The sequence below is a fragment of the Hemicordylus capensis genome, chromosome 3 (genome assembly GCF_027244095.1).
Source record: "Hemicordylus capensis ecotype Gifberg chromosome 3, rHemCap1.1.pri, whole genome shotgun sequence".
NCBI classification, from domain to species: Eukaryota; Metazoa; Chordata; class Lepidosauria; order Squamata; family Cordylidae; genus Hemicordylus; species Hemicordylus capensis.
This window is the reverse complement of record NC_069659.1, coordinates 293,713,802-293,733,843: the sequence shown is the minus strand read 5'-3', so window position 1 is coordinate 293,733,843 and position 20,042 is coordinate 293,713,802. Positions and strand designations below refer to the sequence as shown.

The 20,042-nt window shown below is 42.1% G+C and overlaps 1 protein-coding gene across 6 annotated transcripts in view; it reads left to right on the top strand.

Moving 5' to 3' along the window:
• Positions 1 to 20,042, top strand: part of TRA2B (transformer 2 beta homolog) — a 33,426-nt gene that overhangs the window by 1,550 nt on the left and 11,834 nt on the right. For 2 of the 6 annotated variants that reach the window (XM_053307394.1, XM_053307395.1), the window contains exons 2-6: positions 10,268 to 10,401; positions 11,326 to 11,488; positions 12,840 to 13,028; positions 14,738 to 14,853; positions 15,399 to 15,482. In XM_053307394.1, coding sequence (XP_053163369.1) covers positions 10,268 to 10,401; positions 11,326 to 11,488; positions 12,840 to 13,028; positions 14,738 to 14,853; positions 15,399 to 15,482 — 686 coding nt within the window. Of the gene's footprint in view, positions 1 to 10,267; positions 10,402 to 11,325; positions 11,531 to 12,839; positions 13,029 to 14,737; positions 14,854 to 15,398; positions 15,483 to 18,186; positions 18,293 to 18,501; positions 18,611 to 20,042 lie in introns of those variants that run through there. The other 4 variants (XM_053307396.1, XM_053307398.1, XM_053307397.1 and 1 more) reach the window with 4 other exon arrangements.

Below are 20,042 nucleotides of genomic sequence, written 5' to 3'. Positions count from 1 at the left end.
TATGGCTTTGCAGTGGTCATTAAAGTGGTGTCCAGACTTATGTTGGGCCCCATTTAAAGACTGGATGTATAGCATAATTAGCTTTGTCTCCATTGTATTCTGGTTGTGAGTGATAGTTGAGGTGCCGCTTGATAGCTGCCATTTAGCACATAATTGTTGGTCAACTGTAAATAAGTGTGTATAAACTTCCCTGTGTAACCATGGCCCAAATTAACTTCTTAAACCAAGGGCATGAATTCAAGTTGGATGACAATATACACATACTTGCATTAGTGCCCCTGCACTGAAATATTATCTGGTGAGAATTCAAAGGATTGCCAGGGTGCGTGTGTAAAATATAATATGAAGTAATCCCAAAGAAGACTTTGTGCTATTTAAGACAAAGTAAGATTTGGTTTTATAAATCAAGCTAATGTATGTCCAGATTCCCCAGGGTTCTGTTCTGACTATTGGTTAGACTAAAGCTTACCTTACAAATTATTGAAATGTCTGTCACCTTAGTATAAAAATGAATGCAAGTAGCTTTCTGATCCTTTTTGAGAACTTGTCTATGAGGAGCTTCGTAGTCTGAAGATTACATTCAGAATGGTTGGTTAATGAGGATGAGCCTGGTTTGAGAGAGACCTTCATAAAGAGGAAGAAATATAACAAACCAATTATTTTATTACTGATACAGGAGTGAGCAAGCAGAATGGAAAGTCCACCACACCCCTGTGGGGTCGAAGGTGTTGCTGGGGGCGATCAGTGAATCCGCCCCCTCATGGAGCAGTGGGCAATGCTGGCAGCAAGTGGCAAGTCCACACACCTTTCCATGGAGCAGAGGGCAGTCTGGCACCTAAATTTTTGTGCTGGCTCTTAGAGTCAAAGAAAGTTTGCCAGGCCTGTGTAAGTGTAGGTAGATGGGATCAGAGCATGAGGAAAAGATGGTATATGACATCAATTCCAGATGGAATTGGAATTGTAAGTGTTACATGGAACTGCTACCAGAATTGTTGCAACATAAAGATTTATGGAGTTTGAGACTTACCAGAAAGGGCAAGTACACGAGTATCTGTGGTCTCTGAATATTAAACCAAAGTTGTACAAACTGAGTCTGTAGGGTAGGCTAGAGGAGTTCTCAAGCAGCGCAACCAACCTCCTTAAGTAAATATTAACTAGTCGCACCAAATGTAACTATGGGAGAAAGAATGACTTAGCTGTTGGAATATTGTATCTGAGATCTAGTCAGGCAAGTACATACTGGTCCTTAGGGCTCAATTCAGTAGTCTAGTTATGACCCATTTTGGTCATAACTGTCCTTTCAGAGCTGCAGGGAGAAAGTTGCTTTGGCTTACCTAAGAACTGGACATAGAGTCCATATGAATACATATCTGCTGAGGCAAGAGGCCCTACCAATGTCTGTCACTGTTTAGACTTGTTTCTTAGACTTGTCCATTTTTTAAATACTCACTAAACGTTTCTACACCATTTGGGCCTAGCATTGTTCCTGGATGAAGAAACTCATATAGTGTGTCTTCTTTGTTTTTAAAAACAGTTGACTAGCTGACCATTTCCTAATATCTTCAGAACTGACAGAAGAAAGTTTTATATTCAGTAATTCAAAAACCTTTGGTTTGAGATGAGAGTTAAGTTGCTTTACATTTTCACTCAGGCTCTAAAAAGAATGGAAATTGCAAGTTAAAGGCGCCCATCTTAAGTTCTGCATCATATTCTGTAAAGACTTTGTACAGTCTGGTTTATGATGGCTTTAGAAATGAGGCTCCATGCACCCACACTTTACCTTGGTCTTTGAGCACGACATTGGGCTGGGGAGAGATGCATCCAGGCAAATATTTGACAGGTGCAACTTTCCTAATCACTTCCTAGAGATACCCCTGCTGATTTTCTTAACTCTCCTCTTAAACCAAAGGGTTTTTGATTATTGAATTTCCAGGTGTTTTAAAAGAGAAAATCTGATTAGATACTATGGGAAAGAGCTTACCCATGCTGGTTAACCCAGTGGTTCCCAAACTGGGAGCCTCCAGATGTTGCTGGAGCTGATGGGAGTTGTAGTTCAGCAACATCTGGAGGCTCCCAGTTTGGGAACCACTGAGTTAAGTGATTAGCCTTCCCATTCTTAGGCAGTTTACCTCTGTTGCAAAACCTCTTGTGTTCAAAGGCAGTCTGCCACCACCTTATATGCCACTGCAAACCCCTGGTCATCTCGCCTCCGCCTTGCATTGCCTGGTAAGTACAATTGCCATCTCATTGCTGCCGTAAGTGCCATTCATCACCCTGCCCCCACAGCCTCATATAGTTTGTAAGGACCGTTGTTACCTTGCCACCAGCTTGTGCTTCCTCATCAGCATTTACCCTAGCTTGAGTTCTCTTCCACAACCCATTGCCACTTTCTTGCATTCCCTCAAGTTCATACACCACTTCACTGCAGCCGTGGAAATAGTGATGGGAAGAAGTAGACGTCCCGATGTCCCTGTGCAAATTCTCAGCTCCATGAGTTCTGGTTCCTGCAGAAGAGGCCCTCCCAGCACTGGATATGTAATGAACTGCACCAGAGATGGTCACAGTGGAAGCAGCACCAGGGGGATTGCAGTGCCCAATGAACAGCCCTAGTAGCTAACACTTGTTTTCTAGAGGTTGTCAATTTAACTGTTGCATTTTAGCCACTTTCTGCACCAGATCTGAAAGGGTGGTGTTCCCTAGTTGATGCCTGCGAACGTTGAGGCAGATAGAGCAGACAATTCACATTTTATTCCCTAGAGAATATTCAGGGCGTATAATGTTAAAATGCTGAAAAGATCTATACATTACCTACCAAATAATATAATCATGTTCTCTCAAACCACAAAGTAGAACTTCCTGTTATTGAACAGCAAACATATTATAACACCTTCAACTAAGATAGTCACACTCCCCACCCCAGAAAAAAAACACAAATGAAATCGGTAGATTCAGTAATAGTGACAGTATGATCCCACCTCATGATTATTCAGCAGTGAATAACAAGAGGGAGGTAATTTGTGTTCACTTTAAATCCTCTTTCTTAAACTCACACACGCAACAATAATTAAAAATAAATGTTGCTCCCAGAAATCTATCTTCTATATACTTATTTCACTAAGACGGGCCATGCATGGATGAAGGGGGATGTGCCGGGGGAATCTCGCAAGAGCTGCGCAACTCTCTCAAGGAACTCTTGCGAAGAGGCAGGGGGAGAAGCAAACTGGCCCAGAAGGTTGTGGCAAGGGGACAGTGGCGCAGTTAGGAGGAGGTTGCAGCAGGCCGTGGCCTGGCTGCCAACAGGAGGAGGCAGGACGTGGCAGCGGTAGAATGACCAGAAATGGGGGGGAGAAGCGTGTGATGAGGCAGCGGTGGGCCCTGGCCGCCGGGAGGAAGAGGCGGGAGGTTGTGGTAGGTGGCGGCAGCAGCGTTGCGATGGCCAGGAAGGGGGGGCGGAGAAGCGTGCAAGAAGCGGGCAGCAGGGGGGGAGTGGAGAAAGCCAGGCATGCCAGCGGGAGTGGGGGAGCCATGGCTGGGCCCAACTAGAGGCGCAGATGCTCTGTGCCCGGGCCTACTAGTTTCCCATAAACCTCAAATGCCTCCTGTTTGATTTAATTTCCTTCAGAATGGCGTTATCAGTAAAATATGATTTAATTTCCTTCAGAATTGCGTTATCAGCAAAATGGTGGTAGGCTTAAGCCAATCTGACTGAATTAGTAGGACATAACCCTCTGAATTGTCTTTTCGCCATATATAGTGACTTGTACTCTGCTTTATGAGTTTCCTAGATAACAAGAGCCCCCCAGTTCTTGAAAACCCAACTCTTTTAAGGGATGCAAGGAACCCTTATCTTCTTTTTCTCCTTACTTCACTCAAGACACACAAGCCTTGAGCAGCAGGTCTCCCCTCCCCACTTCTCAGGGCCTGTTCTCTGGCTACAATTGAGCTCTGAGGAGCTAATATGCGCTCTTCTGGCCTTGGCTGCTGCTCTTTTATTAATGTTGTGTTGTGGCATGTTTTAATGATACCTATTAGTGTCTGTCTAGAAAGTAGTGTGTTTTAAAAGTTATGCACAAGTGCCGTAGCCTCTGAGCATAGGTGGAATAGAATTCTTCCCTTAAGCCTCAGGCCTCCACTTAATGGTTAATGATTTATAAGATAATGGCTTACTCAGAGTAGTCTCATTGAAATTAAAAGGGCATTGGGCATTCTTTAGCATGTGTTAATTTCAGTAGGATAACTTTGAGTAATGTTCTTCGTGGCAGTCGCTATCTTTTTCTTGCTGTATCCGCTACAGATAGGAGGCGATGGATTATTAGTATTTTTGTTTTAAATATACTAACAGATCTTATGCCCTGTGAGATGCTTTTGTTAATGTCAGATTCTTTGAGAACAATCTGTGTGCTGAGTGGGGTGGTGGTGGCCCACACCTAGAAGGAAGTAAACTCCATTCAAGTCAGTGGGTCTTGCTTCCATATAATGAAGGAACAGTGAAACAACCCCTGAAAAATGGTGTTGGGAGGAGGGGAGAATAATTGAAAGGTCCTTTTAAAAATATGAGTGGAAACGCTGGTGGGTTTACCTCACAGGATTTTTACATGGTTTTCCACTCACACTTTTAAAAGGACCTTTCAGTTATTCTTCCTTCCCCCAACACCATTTTTGGGGGTTGTTTCACTGTTCCTCATAATATGGAAGCAAGTCCCACTGACTTGAATGGAGTTTACTTCCTTCTAGATGTGCACATAGAATTGCAGCTTCAGTTATCAAAACGCTACTGGAAAAGGCATTTGTGTGCACCAGCCCAGCATTCTTTCTCACAGTGCTCAGCTGCATGCTTCCAGAAAGCTCCAAAGAAATGCAGCAAGGAAATCCCAGAAACCTTTCCCACCCACTACCAACAAAATATTGTGTATACTTCCCTTGAACATGAAGTTTCTACATTAGAGCCAAACTACCTGTGAACATGGAGGCTTCATTTCTTAAGTATGACCAAGTGGAGCGTCCATATTCACTGGCAATTTAGTTACAATGTAGAACCTCCCATGTTCAAGAGCAGTCTGCACCAGAATGATGGTTTCTTGGTGCTGGGTGGGAATGGTTTTTAGGATTTCCTCGAAGTTCTTCCTTTGCAACTCAGAAGCAGGGTGGATTTGATTTAAATCAAACTGATTTAAATCACGATTTAAATCACTAGCAGGGTGGATAAAAATAAAAAAAATCTGATTTAAATTAAAAAAAATTGACTTAAATCAAAAAAATTGGATTTTTTGATTTAAATCAGATTTTTTTTATTTTTATCCACCCTGCTAGTGATTTAAATTGTGATTTAAATCAGTTTGATTTAAATCAAATCCACCCTGCTCAGAAGTAAGTCCCAGAGAAATAAATGGGGTCTTCCCTTCTATGCTTTGTCGAGGGGCTGGAAAGAAGGGGCAAACCGAAATTCTTGCCTAGAATCTCTGCTGGTCCTGATTCCTATGTGTGCTTACCCAGAAAGAAGCTCCAGTGGAATCAGTGGACTGACTTCCTAGTAATTTATTCCAAGCTTTGCTTCCCCCTTTTGGTGGGGGTAAGAGCAAGGGGGCAGAGGGAGAAAACAAAGGAAAGGGAGGTGGAGGAATGGTTAACTATAGAAGTGCCAGTGTGTCCTTATCAGGCGCCTGGTTCAGAACCAGGAAGTAACTTGCCTGAAATTGCCCCTCCCAACTTTGACGTCAGAATTTTTTAGTGGGCAGACTCATTTATGCTCTTAGCTAACTTTCCCTTAATTATTTTCCCTGTTATGGGGATTTTGAACAATAATTACTCAAAAATCACTAGATTGATGTTTTTCAAACCACCAAAAGGTTTGTCTTGGCCAGTATGGACCTAAACTTTTGGGGAATGCTAAAAAAACATTTTAAAAACATTTAAATATTATCTGTGGTGAAAAATGTCGCCAACACTTTGAACTCTTTTATAAGTTTAAAAATTGACTCTTCCTATGATCAATATCAGGAAATTGCATTAGCCCCTTAGATGCCTGCCTGTAGGTAGTAATGGACTGGATAATAGACTGAAGGGATAATAAACTTAAGCTGAATCCAAGCAAGTTGGAGGTGCTCATTGTTGGGGGTTATAAACTGCAAGATAGGGTAGAACTCCTTGTTCTGGACAAGGTTACACTCCCCCAGAAGGAACAGCTTGTGTAGCTTGGGAGTGCTCTTGCACCCAGGCCTCACTCTGGTGCTTCAGGTTGAGGCTGTGGCCCGGAGCACTTTTACCAGCTGTGATTGATTTGACAACTCTGCCTGTTCCTTGAGGAGAATGACTTGAAAACAGGTACACCACCTGGTAAACCTCCAGGTTGGACTACTGCAATGCGCTCTATGTAGGGCTGCCATTGTACGTAGTTTGGAAACAGTCCAAAATGTGGCAGCCAGATTGGTCTCTGGGGTATCCCAGAGAGACCACATTATGCCTGTTCTTTAAACAGTTGCACTGGCTGCTGCTATGTTTAATTATCTTTAAAGTCCTGAATGGCTTAGCTCCAAGTTACCTGAGAGCACCGTTCTCTACAAGATCCCCACTACTCATTAAGATCATTGGGAGAGGTCTGTTTTTGGTTGCCACCACTTCATCTGCCGGTGACCTGGGATCGTGCCTTCTCAGTTGTTGCCCCTAGAATGGAGAATGTGCTTCCCATGGATATAAGAGGATTATCTTCCTCGGAGGCCTTCAGGAGAGCCTTAAGGACCCATCTTTTTAATGATGTATAGTTTTGATTTTAATGAGCTTTATTTAATCTGGTTTAAATATTTTTATTTTAACTTTTTTATTATTTGTGGTTTTAATGTAAACCGCCCCGAGCACTTTAGGAATGGCAGTATATAAACTGAATGAATAAATTAGCAGCTACTGTTGCTCTGTGATATTGAAAGTAAATACCTATTCTGTTGGGTTAACAGTCTAAAATCTAGAGTGAACCTCTGAGCCATCATGGTGAAGTGGTATAAAAGTCAGATAAAGAAATATAAATAAATGTGTTCATTGTTTGAAAACTAAGAATGCATGACCTATTGTGTCATACCTATTGACCCAAAAAGTCACATGATTTGCTCCTACCATGTTTATTTTCATTAAGAAACAGGCCACTAACTCAGTGGGCAGCATCCTGACTTAATATGTCTGAAAAAGGAAGCCATTCTACTTGCACAAAGGGTGATTTTTGTCAATCTCCCTGCTTTTTTCTGCAGCCCTCTGTAAAGGTAAAGTTGTGCCATCAAGTCGGTGTCAACTCCTGGCGACCACAGAGCCCTGTAGTTTTCTTTGGTAGAATACTGGAATACCAGAGGGGTTTACCATTGCCTCCTCCTATGCAGTATGAGATGATGCCTTCCAGCATTTTCCTATATCGTTGCTGCCTGTGTTTCCCATAGTCTGGAAAACGTACCAGCGGAGATTCAAACCAGCAACCTCTGGGTTGCTAGTCAAGTCATTTCCTTGCTGCGCCATTAGGTGGTGCAGCCCCCTGTGCCCTCTGAAAATCTGTTCAGTTGGGGGCACAAGCTGCAGAGGGAAATGGAGGATTGGCCAAAAAAAATCCCTCCCAAGTGCATGATAAATGCCCTTCATCCATGAAAGTCTTGGATGCTGCCCACTGTGGATGATAAAAGGTAAAATATCCAGGTTTTAGATATTAGTGTAGACTACTTTAATGATTGTTAGATACATTCTTCAATCTGATCTTTTTAAGGGATGTGTAATAATTGTGATTTCTAAAACATCATAAAAATCTTTAAATCGCAAATCTCATTCTTGCTTTACATCATCATTTTCCACCCTAAGAGAGAATTTTCTGGCCTCTTGTTAATATTCTTAAAAGAATAATTTAGTACTTATTTTATCAAACAGTGTTGTGTGACATCTAATAACCAAAGTTAGGGTGAGAGGGGAACCCTTGCTACTTGCAAGTTGGCATTACTTAGGAGAGAAGTGTCAAAGCTCAGTGGGGGAAGTATCAAGTTTTTGGATGTGTATAGATTAATGAGCATAGCACTTGCCATTATCAGCACTAAGTTCTGTCTATGCTGGGTGTTAGATACACAGGGTCAGACTTCAACATGGTATATCATCACCATCACCCTCTCCCCTCTTTCAAAGAAGGTCCAGTTTGCATGCATTCTCTATAAGAATCTACTGAAAACTTGTGTGAATATGAAAACAAGCCAGATTCTTATGTGTTATAGTGCACTAGACACTGCTTCCTAGGACTTGTTCTGACAATACATATCTGCTTAGTATGGTAGGTACCACTAGTTACATCAGCAAAATATTTACTTTCTCATCAGTGCAAATGTTGAAGATTAGGGTGCGTCCTATGCAGAAAGAATAAAATAAGCTTAACTAATCCTAAAACAATTCATCTGTATTCTTAATGTGGAAGCTCTAAAATTATTTAAAAATAGAGGGTTGGATCCAAACTTGCACAGGTGGAATGAAGCTTGCAGAGCAAACATTTACCCATTGCTTGGGATCTCTTGTGCCACATGCAATACTATTCCTGAGGGTCCCTCAGCCCTCAAGAGCAGTTGCAATGGAGAGGAAGAGGTAGGAAAGATTACATAGGAAGCTGCCTTGCACAGAGTCAGACCATTGGTCCAACTAGCTCAGTATTGTCTACACACTGGCTGCAGCTTCTTCAAGGCTGCAGGCAGAATCTCTCTCAGCCCTATCTTGGATATGCCAGGGAGGGAACTTGGGACCGTCTGCATGCAAGCATACTGCAGATGCTTTTTCCAGAGTGGCCTCATCCCCTGAGGGGAATATCTTTTAGTGCTCACATGTCTCCCACACTTGGCAAATGGGAGAATTCATGCTTGTTTATATTGGCTTCATTCTGCTTGTGCAAGTTTGGATGAAACCCATTATTTATGAGCATAGTTAACATTCTACTAAAGACAAATGATTTGGTGGTGGGCTTAAATGCTTAGGGCCAAGCCTTGTTAAAACATTAACATAATCCCAAACTCCTGCAAATTTGTCATGTTGCTGGTTCAGATCCCTGCTGGTATGTTTCCTAGACTATGGGAACCACCACCTATATCAGGCAGCAGTGATATAGGAAGATGCTGAAAGGCATCGTCTCATACTGTGAAGGATGAGGCAACGGTAAACCCCTCCTGTATTCTATCAAAGGGCTCTGTGGTCACCAGGAGTCGACACCGTCGATGGTACACCTTTACTGTTCTCCATAATTGTTGTAGAAGATAGGGCACATGCTGATATATCTTGCAAATTATCTTGCTACTGAGCAAAAACTTTTCAAAGTACTTCTGTTCAGCTTGTCAATATGACTTTTAATTATGTAGTTGTAAATGCATTTTTCTATTTTAAAAAAGCATCAACCTTGAGCAGAAATATGCAACCTGGTGGCTGTTGGACATTACTAGCTTCTGAATGCAAATGTGCAAAGGTGTAACTTAGTTCTTGGATTTTCCTATCAATCTAAGATCTCATTACAGTAAACATAACTAGAAATTTTCATAGTTATGGTCAATCATTTTCTATTGAATTGACTTTTTTTAAAAAAACCCACAGTAAATCTGGAGTCAAGTCAATACTAGAATTGCATATCTAGTTAAAATAGTGCAAACACGGCATTTTTTCTAGTTTCAGTCTTGGCACTAGATATCTATCCTGGAGTTTTAAATATTCTTCATCCTGTTCTTTTTTTATTAAGGTTAATGTTGAAGAAGGAAAATGCGGAAGTCGCCATTTGACAAGTTTTATAAATGAGAATTATTTGAAGCTCAGGAATAAGTGAAGCTGAAATTTGAAAAAAAAGAAAGTGAATGCATGCTAATTATCAGACCAGAAGTCCCACTTATAGAATATTGAGCAATTTGTGTGAAGTGGGGAAGATGAAAGAAGTCAGAATTTGAAACTTCTGAAGAATGAAGAAAAGAAATAAAAATGAAGTTAAGATAAGAAGTAATCTGGAATCTGAAAGCACTACGCTAAGTAATTACTAGTCTGTTTATGTGTCCCTGTATATTTTGCTAAGCATGCATGCATTATTTGTTTAATAGAAAAAAAACATATGCAGGGTTTTTAAAAAGTGCTTAACAGGCAAAAAGAAAAAAAAAAAATCATCAAATCTAGGCAGTTCTAATGGCAACTGCCCAGACACACAATGGAGTCATAGATCTTTGACATTTTTCACCAGAGCTTATTTAAAGTTTGGAGAAGTTGTGTTCAGACTAAATTATACATTTTCTATATGCAGGAATCCCGTTCTGCTTCCAGAAGTGGAAGTGCTCATGGTTCCGGAAAGTCTCCAAGGCACTCGCCTGCTAGATCTCGGTCCAAGGAAGGTTCAAGGCGATCTAGGTCAAAATCTAGATCAAGATCTGAATCTCGGTAAGCCTTTCCTAAAGCATATATGTTTTAAGCTGAACCTGGCTTTTGTATGGGATGTTAAGTAGCAGACTGCCTATCTTGCTAGTTGTGAGGAAATGAAGAGGTTGGAAGAGGCAGCTTGTAAGCTAGTGTGAATTGTTTGTACGCAGTACGAGAATTGCAGCCAAGATGACCAGGTTGTATTTCTGCCCCAATTGCAATAGGATACCATTGCAGCAATTGTGGAGTTTTCTTCTAAAAGTGGCTTCTTTCTGCACTCCATACAGCACTGTAGTCTTGGCACGATGCATCTGGATTGTCATGACATGGAGTTGAACCATCTGCTGCGTAGGTTTCTTCTGGCCATTCAGTTGCCTTGGTAGTTCAAGATTAATTCAACTGTCTAACAGTGATACTCTTGTTATGCTACTTACTCTTATGAAACCACTAGTCCGGCCACTACAGTTGAATTACATGTATTATTCTAGAGATGACCTTAATGCATGGCTCTAACTCAAAATTACATGCATCGTTGAGGAAGATCTTTGAGAAATGCGTTCCTGTTAACTTGCACCTAAACTTTGAATGTCTATTCCAATCGATTATGCACCCAGGACTTTCTGCTTAGTTGCTGTGAAACTCGTGTGATTCAACTTGTCTAGCAAAAGCAGGGCTTCACCCACCAGTGTGTTTGAAATGACTAGGCATGTGAGAATGCATTCTGTGAAATACAGATTTTATCATGCAGAGACAAATTCATTGTAGATGCCAGCTGTTCTGCTAGGAGGAATACTTGCAAGATTTTCCTCTGAGTTTTGGATTTAACTAGAAACAGCATTTAAGATATGAGCAAATTATCTTGGTAAAGGTAGACTGGTTTGTAATGCATACTCCAGTCTGTGGCTGTTTCACAAGCTTGGTATCTTTGGTTTTCATACTCTGCAGATCCAGATCAAGGAGGAGTTCTCGCAGACATTATACAAGGTCACGGTCACGTTCTCGATCCCATAGGAGATCAAGAAGCAGATCTTACAGCCGTGACTATCGCCGTCGACACAGTCACAGCCATTCTCCTATGTCTACTCGTCGGCGTCATGTTGGCAACAGAGTAAGGCTGGGATGGCAGCAGTTGACCAGAGATCATTCAGCTGTGTGTGTCCTCAAAGTTAAACAATTTTCAAATTACCCAGAAATTGTATAAAAGTTGAAGTTGACTAGAAAATAAGCTAAAGTTGTTTTATTTTCACACAAATAGTTTAAAAAATGTTGTAGATTTCTCTTTGGAAATAGAATGTGTATTAATATCTTGTATGATTATACTATTATAGGTTAAAGTCTATTATTCTGTAGTTAGAATCTTTTAAACTAAAAGCTTTATTATGTGATGTTTTTGTTCTAGCTCTTAATGTGCAGTCTGGTGGCTCTACCATATAGGTTATGTATCTAATGTCTAGATTTCAGAGTAAAAGCAGATGGTAGCAATTTTTTAAAAATTTAACACATTTGTATACCGCCCAAAACGCAAGTCTCTGCGCAGTTTACAACAAAAGACTTAACTGGCATGCTGATATATTAACAATTCAGTACAGACAAAAGTTGTTGCAGAAATCAACTACAATATCTAGTATTGTACTTTGGAGGGCTTACTTCAAAGCTAGAAAAAAAGTGCCCCTTGTAAACATCAGGAATGCTACAACTGCAGCACCTAATGCTGCATCAAGGCACGCTTTGGTCCCTTGACTTCTGCAACATCTTTTTGGAAGGTATAAAGGAATGCTATGGGAAAGATGGGCTCAGGATGCACTCAGAAGAAGTCCACTGGATCCTGCAAAATATCCACTACACAAAATTTATCTAGATATCCTTATATTACAGCTGCTTTATTGCAGGAAAATTTGAGCATCATGAATGCACAGGTGTGGTGTTAGATTTTTAAGAACATTATTTCTTTTTACCAGTGATACATCTCAGTAATTGTTTGAATAAGAGATCTTATCAACCAAAAAGAAGAAAAATTACTCCTCTTGATCCATATCAGAAAACCACAAGAGATGTGTAGTAAATAAATAACTTGTGTGAGAATTCACGGCCCTACTTCTGATTTTCTGGCATTGGTTGATTGTGCTTAGGCTGTTTATATACTTGGATGAGGCTTAGCACATACAACATGGTCCAAAGCACAGCATTTGAATTGTTATGCTTTGGAATTGGGCACCATACTTTTCCCCTCTATCCATCTCAAACATTTCTCATTAAGAGACACAGGATGCACTGAGCTCTGACTTGGTAGCATGTAATTTCATCCTTTCTAGAACCTGTCTCCTTTGGGGGTAGGTATAAACTGATAGCATTCCAGTTTGCTTTAGAACTTTCTGTATCTATGAATAGCATGTTGGTTATGTCACAATGTTTTATTATATGGGAAACATCTTGAATTCTTGTGACGATTTTTTTTATAGGCAAATCCTGATCCAAACTGTTGTCTTGGTGTGTTTGGATTAAGCCTGTACACAACAGAAAGGGATCTGAGAGAGGTATTCTCCAAATATGGCCCAATTGCTGATGTTTCTATTGTGTATGACCAGCAGTCGCGACGTTCTAGAGGATTTGCCTTTGTGTATTTTGAAAGTGTTGATGATGCTAAAGAGGTACGTAAGCATCTTTACTGCTAAAATATTGTTGTTCAAAATGCCTAAAATGATTTGAATAGTTCCTTAACCCGCAGGAACATATTCCTGAAAGTGGAAAGTCTTTCTGGAGGGAGGAACAAGCAGCAAAAATTACTCTGCTGCTGCTGGGCTGTGTATCAAGACTGTGTTGCAGCTCTGTGCCAGCCTCTTGGTAGTCCTACAGTGCTGCTTCTGTGTTCTTTCACTGCAGGATGTCTGCCTGTGTTTCTCCATGAAATGGGAAGTTAATGTTCATAGTATTTGATCACACATTTATAATTTGCCACAATAATGTATGCTCTACTATAGTTATTACTGTCTCAGCAGTAAGATATTGTTTGGATGTTCTTATCTACAAATTCAGTTAGGGTTTTTAAAGTTGTATATATCATACACTTAATGATCAAAGCTCTTGTGTATCTTCTCGGTAATCCTTAAAACCACCCTATAAAGAAGACCAGCATTATCCCCAAATTGTTTGCTTCCTAAATTTACAATGTGAGCCGCCCCAAACAGTAATGTGCTGGAGGGGTGGGGTATAAATATTTAAAATAAATAAACAGAGGTGAGATTTGAACAGGAAACTTTGTTGCTCATGGTCTGACTTAATACTCTACACCATGTTTTTCCCAGTGTTGGAACATAAAGTTCTGCTTACTGGGCTGGCTGATGGGACTGCAGTTTCAGCAACTGAACGTAGCAAGTACAGTTAATCAGGCCAAAGACTTTGACTTTTAATACAGGCATAGCTAGAAGACCACGTTTTAATACATGGTCATCTATATATATAATTATCCTGGGTGTGCCTTGGAATGTGCGTTCCAGTGTCCAGCTGATTGGCTGGGTGGCGGACGGGCCTGATTGGGTGAGGTGCACCCAGGAAGATTGGTTGCAGCGGCAGGCCTGGCTGCAGAGGCAGCGGCTGGCCCAGCCACGGAGGCAAGGCCCGGGGAGGGGGGCGGAGGTCGTGGGGGGGAGGAGAGGCAGCTGGGCCTGGAAGTGGAGACTGGGGCAGAAGGGGGGGGAGAGGTAACCGCCGGCCCCAAAGAGCACACAGATGTGCGGGGTCGGCTAGTTTTGATAAATTCATATAAATGATTGAATGCTGCTTAGGTGGGAATTTGCATTCTCTCAGATTTTCTGAAGCTACAAATTATACTCCAATGTATCTGTGTATGTAGCATACTGTATTAAATATGAAAAGTGCACATGTATATCTTCATTATTTTTTAAATGCATATGAGAGAGGATCAGGTAGAGCACCACATCTCTGTATTTGTAAGCACTTCTGATAGGGCAGCACAGCATTTTAAAGCTCAGTGAACATAGTTGTGCAGCGTGATGCCCTTTATTTCCAATGGGCATTGCACAACTGTGCTCGCAGAGCTTTATTACAGTGTAGCTACCTCAGCAGTGGTTACACAAGTGCAGTGCTTCAGCTGCCTGCATTCTCTTGAGCAGTGTGTCAGCTGCCATAACTAAAACTGTAATCTGCTGCAGTGTGATACATATTGATAGTATAGGTTTAGTATAAAAAGTATGAGAGTAACTTTCTAGAGTGGGTAAAAACACTTTTTAGCTGACAAATACCATAACAGTGCCACTAGTAACATTTGCTGAATTCTAGCTTGTTCCTGATTCAAATTACTTGGGTTAGAAACATTCTGCAATGCTACTCTTCAATCTAGGCAAAAGAGCGTGCAAATGGAATGGAACTTGATGGAAGAAGAATCAGAGTTGATTTCTCAATAACAAAGAGGCCTCACACACCGACGCCTGGAATTTACATGGGGAGACCTACCTAGTAAGTTCTTGTAACTTTATAATTTATCTGGAACAAATCAGACTTGAGTTGTTAACATGTATATGATGTTGAGGTTCAGGGTTTCCAGCAAATAGCTGAGCACCACAATATTTTCTGTGCTGCCATTGCACTTGTGCACATGAGCACTTAATACAGAATCTGTGGCTCATTTTTGTAATGAAGAACTAAATTTATGCTAAATTCTACCCTCTAGTTTGTGCAAAAATACTTGGGAAATTATGATGTGCTTGAGTGTTGAGGATGTGAAAATGTTTGTGGTTGTCCCACCCACCCCAAAATCCTCTTTGACTACTTTTATAGATCCCTCAACTTCCTACACCTTAAAACTTCCATTCCTATTTGGAGAACATTAGCAAGATACATAAATTGAGATAAATTTCAATTTCTTAGACACAAATACCAGATCTCATTTTTTATTTTGTTCATGCTGCTGGCCTCCACTCAGTATCTGTTCCCCTATGCTGTGTTCCTACATGGTGGGTTTTTTAAATCTTCCTAATGTCATACAATGCATTTCCTTACAGTGGTAGTTCACGGCGAAGAGATTATTATGACAGAGGTTATGACAGAGGCTATGATGACCGTGAATATTATGGCAGATCATATAGGTCAGTCTGAAGCATTTTTTAATTTTTTAAAAAGATGTTATGAAACTGCATGAGTCCTTTAAAATGTGATGTGACATTATCGTAATTGTCTCTAATGATTTCACTCTATTTTGATCCTTGTCATGTTGGATAACTTAGTGGCATTTGTAGCTATATATGGAATTAAAAGGACTGGCAGTTACTCCTTAGGAGCAACATTTGCTTTCCATTCTGAGTTAGGAACAGAACGCAAATGCCCAGTACATTCAGTCGGTACAAGCTTGGAACACTCAGAGTCCAAAATGGAGTCCAGAATGGTGATCGGAACGTTCCAACTCGGAACAGGGTTGTTCCGTTCTGAGCTTGGACATGCCCTTCATTTGAAGGGCATTCTGTTCTGACCTCAGAACACTCGGAACATTCCGACCCCAGAACATTCTGCGCATCCGTATTATTCCTCTCTACAGTGATCTTCCCACAACTGAAAATGACTGATTAAATTAACACCAACCAAACAATTATAATGCAACTTCTGACATCTGTCTGATACACCCTGTAAACTTACATATGTTGCCATAGAAGATTGTCCATTTACAAGTGTTTTGGTCACTCCTTGTCACCATGGCTGGATTTATCCTTTTATAAATTCTTAATATTTGCTCCAGAATCTACCAATATGCAGAAGCAAGGATGTAGAAAACAAGAAATCTAACAAAAAATCATGCTGTCTATTTCACATGCAGCAATTTGCTTGGAAATAGAGGAATATTGTGTGGTGATAGGCAAAAGTTGTGATAAGGAATCTAGAGTCTTTATCCACTTAAGAAACCTGAACAAAAGGCTCATGCCATGGCCAGTTCTTTGCATAAATATTGCAATCTTTCTGTTTTGGGTGAAAGATGGTCTTGATAAAAAATGTATCCTGCATGGAAGCCCTAGGAAGAGTCACTGACATTGTGCAGCATTAAGTGCACACTGAAACATACTGATCATGCAGTTGTGCAAGAGTGTTACGCTAAATGCAGGAATAGCACAAGTGCTGTAGCGTGGTTGGCCATTATTTCCTCTGGCCATCGATCACAAAAGAGCTTTTGTGCAATTCTTGCATTTAGCACTTTACTCTTGAACAATAGAGATGTGCACAGTCCGGACCGGCACCGAAGGGGGGCCCTTTCTTTTAGGGCGGGAGGGCTTTCTTACCCCTCCCGCCTCTTCACCCCCTCCAGCGCCCGTATTTAACCAAATAACGGGGCGCTGGAAACCAGCCGCCGCCGCCCCCCCCCCAGCAGATCCACATAGAAAGGTGCCCATACCCCTGCCGGCGTCGCCCGCCCGCCCTCCCTCCCTCCCAGCTGCCCGCCCGCCCAAATCCTTACCCAAGGCTGCAGGAGTAAACGAGAGGAGCTCCTGGACAGAGCTCCTCTCGTTAGAAAGGCCTCGTGCAGAATGAAGGTGCTTTGCGCGCGCATGCGCGCGCCACAAAGGACACCGGAGGCCCGGTCTACCCGCCGGGAAAAGGCCGGGTAGACCGGGCCTCCAGCGATCGGAGGCCCGGTCTACCCGGCCTTTTCCCGGCGGGTAGACCGGGCCTCCGGCGTCTTTTGCGGCGCGCGCATGCGCGCGAAGCGCCTTCATTCTGCATCAGGCCTTTCTAACGAGAGGAGCTCTGTCCGGGAGCTCCTCTCGTTTACTCCTGCAGCCTTGGGTAAGGATTTGGGCGGGCGGGCAGCTGGGAGGGAGGGAGGGCGGCAGGGGTATGGGCACCTTTCTATGTGGATCTGCTGGGGGGGGCGGCGGCGGCTGGTTTCCAGCGCCCCGTTATTTGGTTAAATACGGGCGCTGGAGGGGGTGAAGAGGCGGGAGGGGTAAGAAAGCCCTCCCGCCCTTAAAGTTATACCCCCCACCCGGACCCGGACCAGCAAGGGCCGAACCGGTCCGGCAGTTCGGCCATTCCTTAGAATGGCCGCCGGACCGGTTCGGACTCACCCCTATTGAACAACTGCGTGATTAGTATGTGTCACTGTGCACTTAAAGTGCTAAATGCAAGAATTTCACAAAAACTCTTGTGCAGTAGATGGCCAGAGGAAATAATGGCCAACCACGCTACAGCACTTGTGCTATTCCTGCATTTAGCGTAACACTCTTGCACAATTGTGTGACCAGTATGTTGCAAGACACATGTAATGTTATACAGTCAGTCAGTATTAAAGCCAGAAACTTTTAACGTTTAGCATTTCAACCAGAATAAGCAATAATAAAGTGTACAGGTGGACCTTGCTATATGTGGTTTTGCATATCTACGGTCTGAAAATAAGCACTCGATATTTGCAGGTACAGAGAGGGTTGTATCTGCGTTTCCTAGATGGCCAGAAGTGACCTCTGAGCTAATTTCCGGCCACCGTTTCGTTTAACGGAACTGTTTTGTGACTTCTCTTGGGCATCCCCCCCCACACACACACACAAAATTTTTCACAGAAAATTGGCCAAATAGAGGGTTTGGGGTGGCATTGCAGGACCCATAGAGACCTGCAGAGCACGACACAACACCCCAATTCTTAGTTATCTGCAGTTTCATTCCTGCAGAAATCTGCGAGAACAGGATCCCCACGGATAACTGAATACACCTGTATGGCTTTTTATCTGATATGCGAAGCACCCAAATAAATCTCAGTAGGTCTGCCAGTAACGGTTGACTTAACAAATGTTGTATGCTATCTTCTGCCAGCAGTGTGTTTGGGGAAATTTTACTTTGGCCAAATGAAACAATCACTACATTAAAAATGGACAATAAAATCATACAGGAACTGGTGGATTAGAACTTGCATTTTCCTGGACCTGGCCTTTGGGTTGCTAATTAAGAGAAGCTTCAAGGGCACATTGGTTTGAAGTGGCAGAACTGGAATCACAGACTTTTATGAGGTGCGGCTTGAAAAAAGTGGTGGTCTTGCACTACAAATTGTTATCTTTTTGTTTTGGATGTGTAATGCATTTGTACGTTTAAGAGCTTTGACAGTAAAGGTAGCATGTTTTCTGTTTCTAGCCAGCTTGGATTGGCTTGGCTTATCTTCCAACGTTCCTCTGACCATGAGTATAATCATCTATTAATTTCTGAATCTTTCTTGCATCTGATGTGAGCTGCTTCCTTTTACTACAATAAACTAAATGAGCTCTGAGGTGGTATTGCATCTAGTTTTTGCTATAGACTCTTATGGTTCCTTTGCTGGAGCTTTGTATTATCAATTTATCAGCTTAGTTAAGGAAAGTAAGCTTATGAGATCACCCGGCATTGTGTCCATTTCTGTGTGTCCCCCTATCAACTTTGCAATGCCTAGACCAATATGTACCAAATTGGGTACAGTTATAGGGACAACTCAAAGGCATAGTTTGAGGCACAGGTGGGTTAACTTGTGAACTGCCTAACTGATTTGGACCAAATTTAGTCCAATAGTAGGGATAGTGAAAAGAAAGCAGGCAGATTAGTTCTTACCAGGACTACTTATAGAATCTAGATTTGAATGCCAAATTTCTGTCCAAAATAGAAAAGTTATGTGATTTAGTTCTATAAGTTAACTCATATATTCTCTTGAATATTCTGTGTACAAAACTTAAAACCGAGGAGAAATGGTGGGCAGCATCCAAATCTTTTGGAGAGCAGTACTCTGTTGTTGAAACTCAGTTGCCTGCTGGTCTGGGTGGGAGCAAGAAGAAGCAACAAGCTTGTATTTTTCTCCTAAAGAAGATATCAAGCAAGGGAACACAGCAAAGAAATAAGAAATAAATAAGTCACCAAGAAAACAGGGGAAGGAGAAACTAAGTCTGTTAGGCCTGGAGATTTTCTGGCCGGTTAGTAGGGTTTGTGTCTTTGGTCGAAGAGTAGCCTGAGTCGGGGATTCACTCCAGGTGAGTGCCTCAGCTTGTGGGAGGGGTCACATTCCTGAGCACAGTCAGTTTGCTTGCTGGTCTTGAATACAAGGGTGAAGGCCTGAGAGAATAGCAAACGGCGTTGGAGTTTTGCGGGAAGTGTGCAGGGGAGCCTGAAACAAGTCTGCTTGATCACAAGGAGCTCAGTGGGAAGGGAAGGGAAGTACTAGTCCCTCCTTCATATTCTTGATAAAGGAGGTTTGAACACTTAAATAGCACCAATACAGCTAAGACCTAGCTTGCTAACAAACTATCTCCAAATACTGTGAACAGCCAACAAAACCATTTATGAAGAAAGAAAGCCAGCAGGAGAGGGGCACTTCCCAGTGTATTGCACAGAGTGTCACATGTATGACTGTTTGCTTCGTGGGTGTGTGCTCAGTGCAAGAAGCGCCTGACTCCCAGGGAACAAGTTTGTTCCCTCAAGACCAAGGTAGTGGATCTGGAGAAGCTCAGAGAGGCATGTGGATGAGATCTTCAGGGATGTGGTAGAGGCATTCCACTCCAAGGCTGATAACTCCTCTGCTGTCAGGGAGAATGAAGGTCTCTGGGAAGGAGGACATCAGTCTGAGGAAGAGGGAAATGCTCCGTTAGAAGGGACCCCTTCCATGGACAATGAGCCCATATCCTCTCACACAGGGGATACTCCTCCAGGGGGTG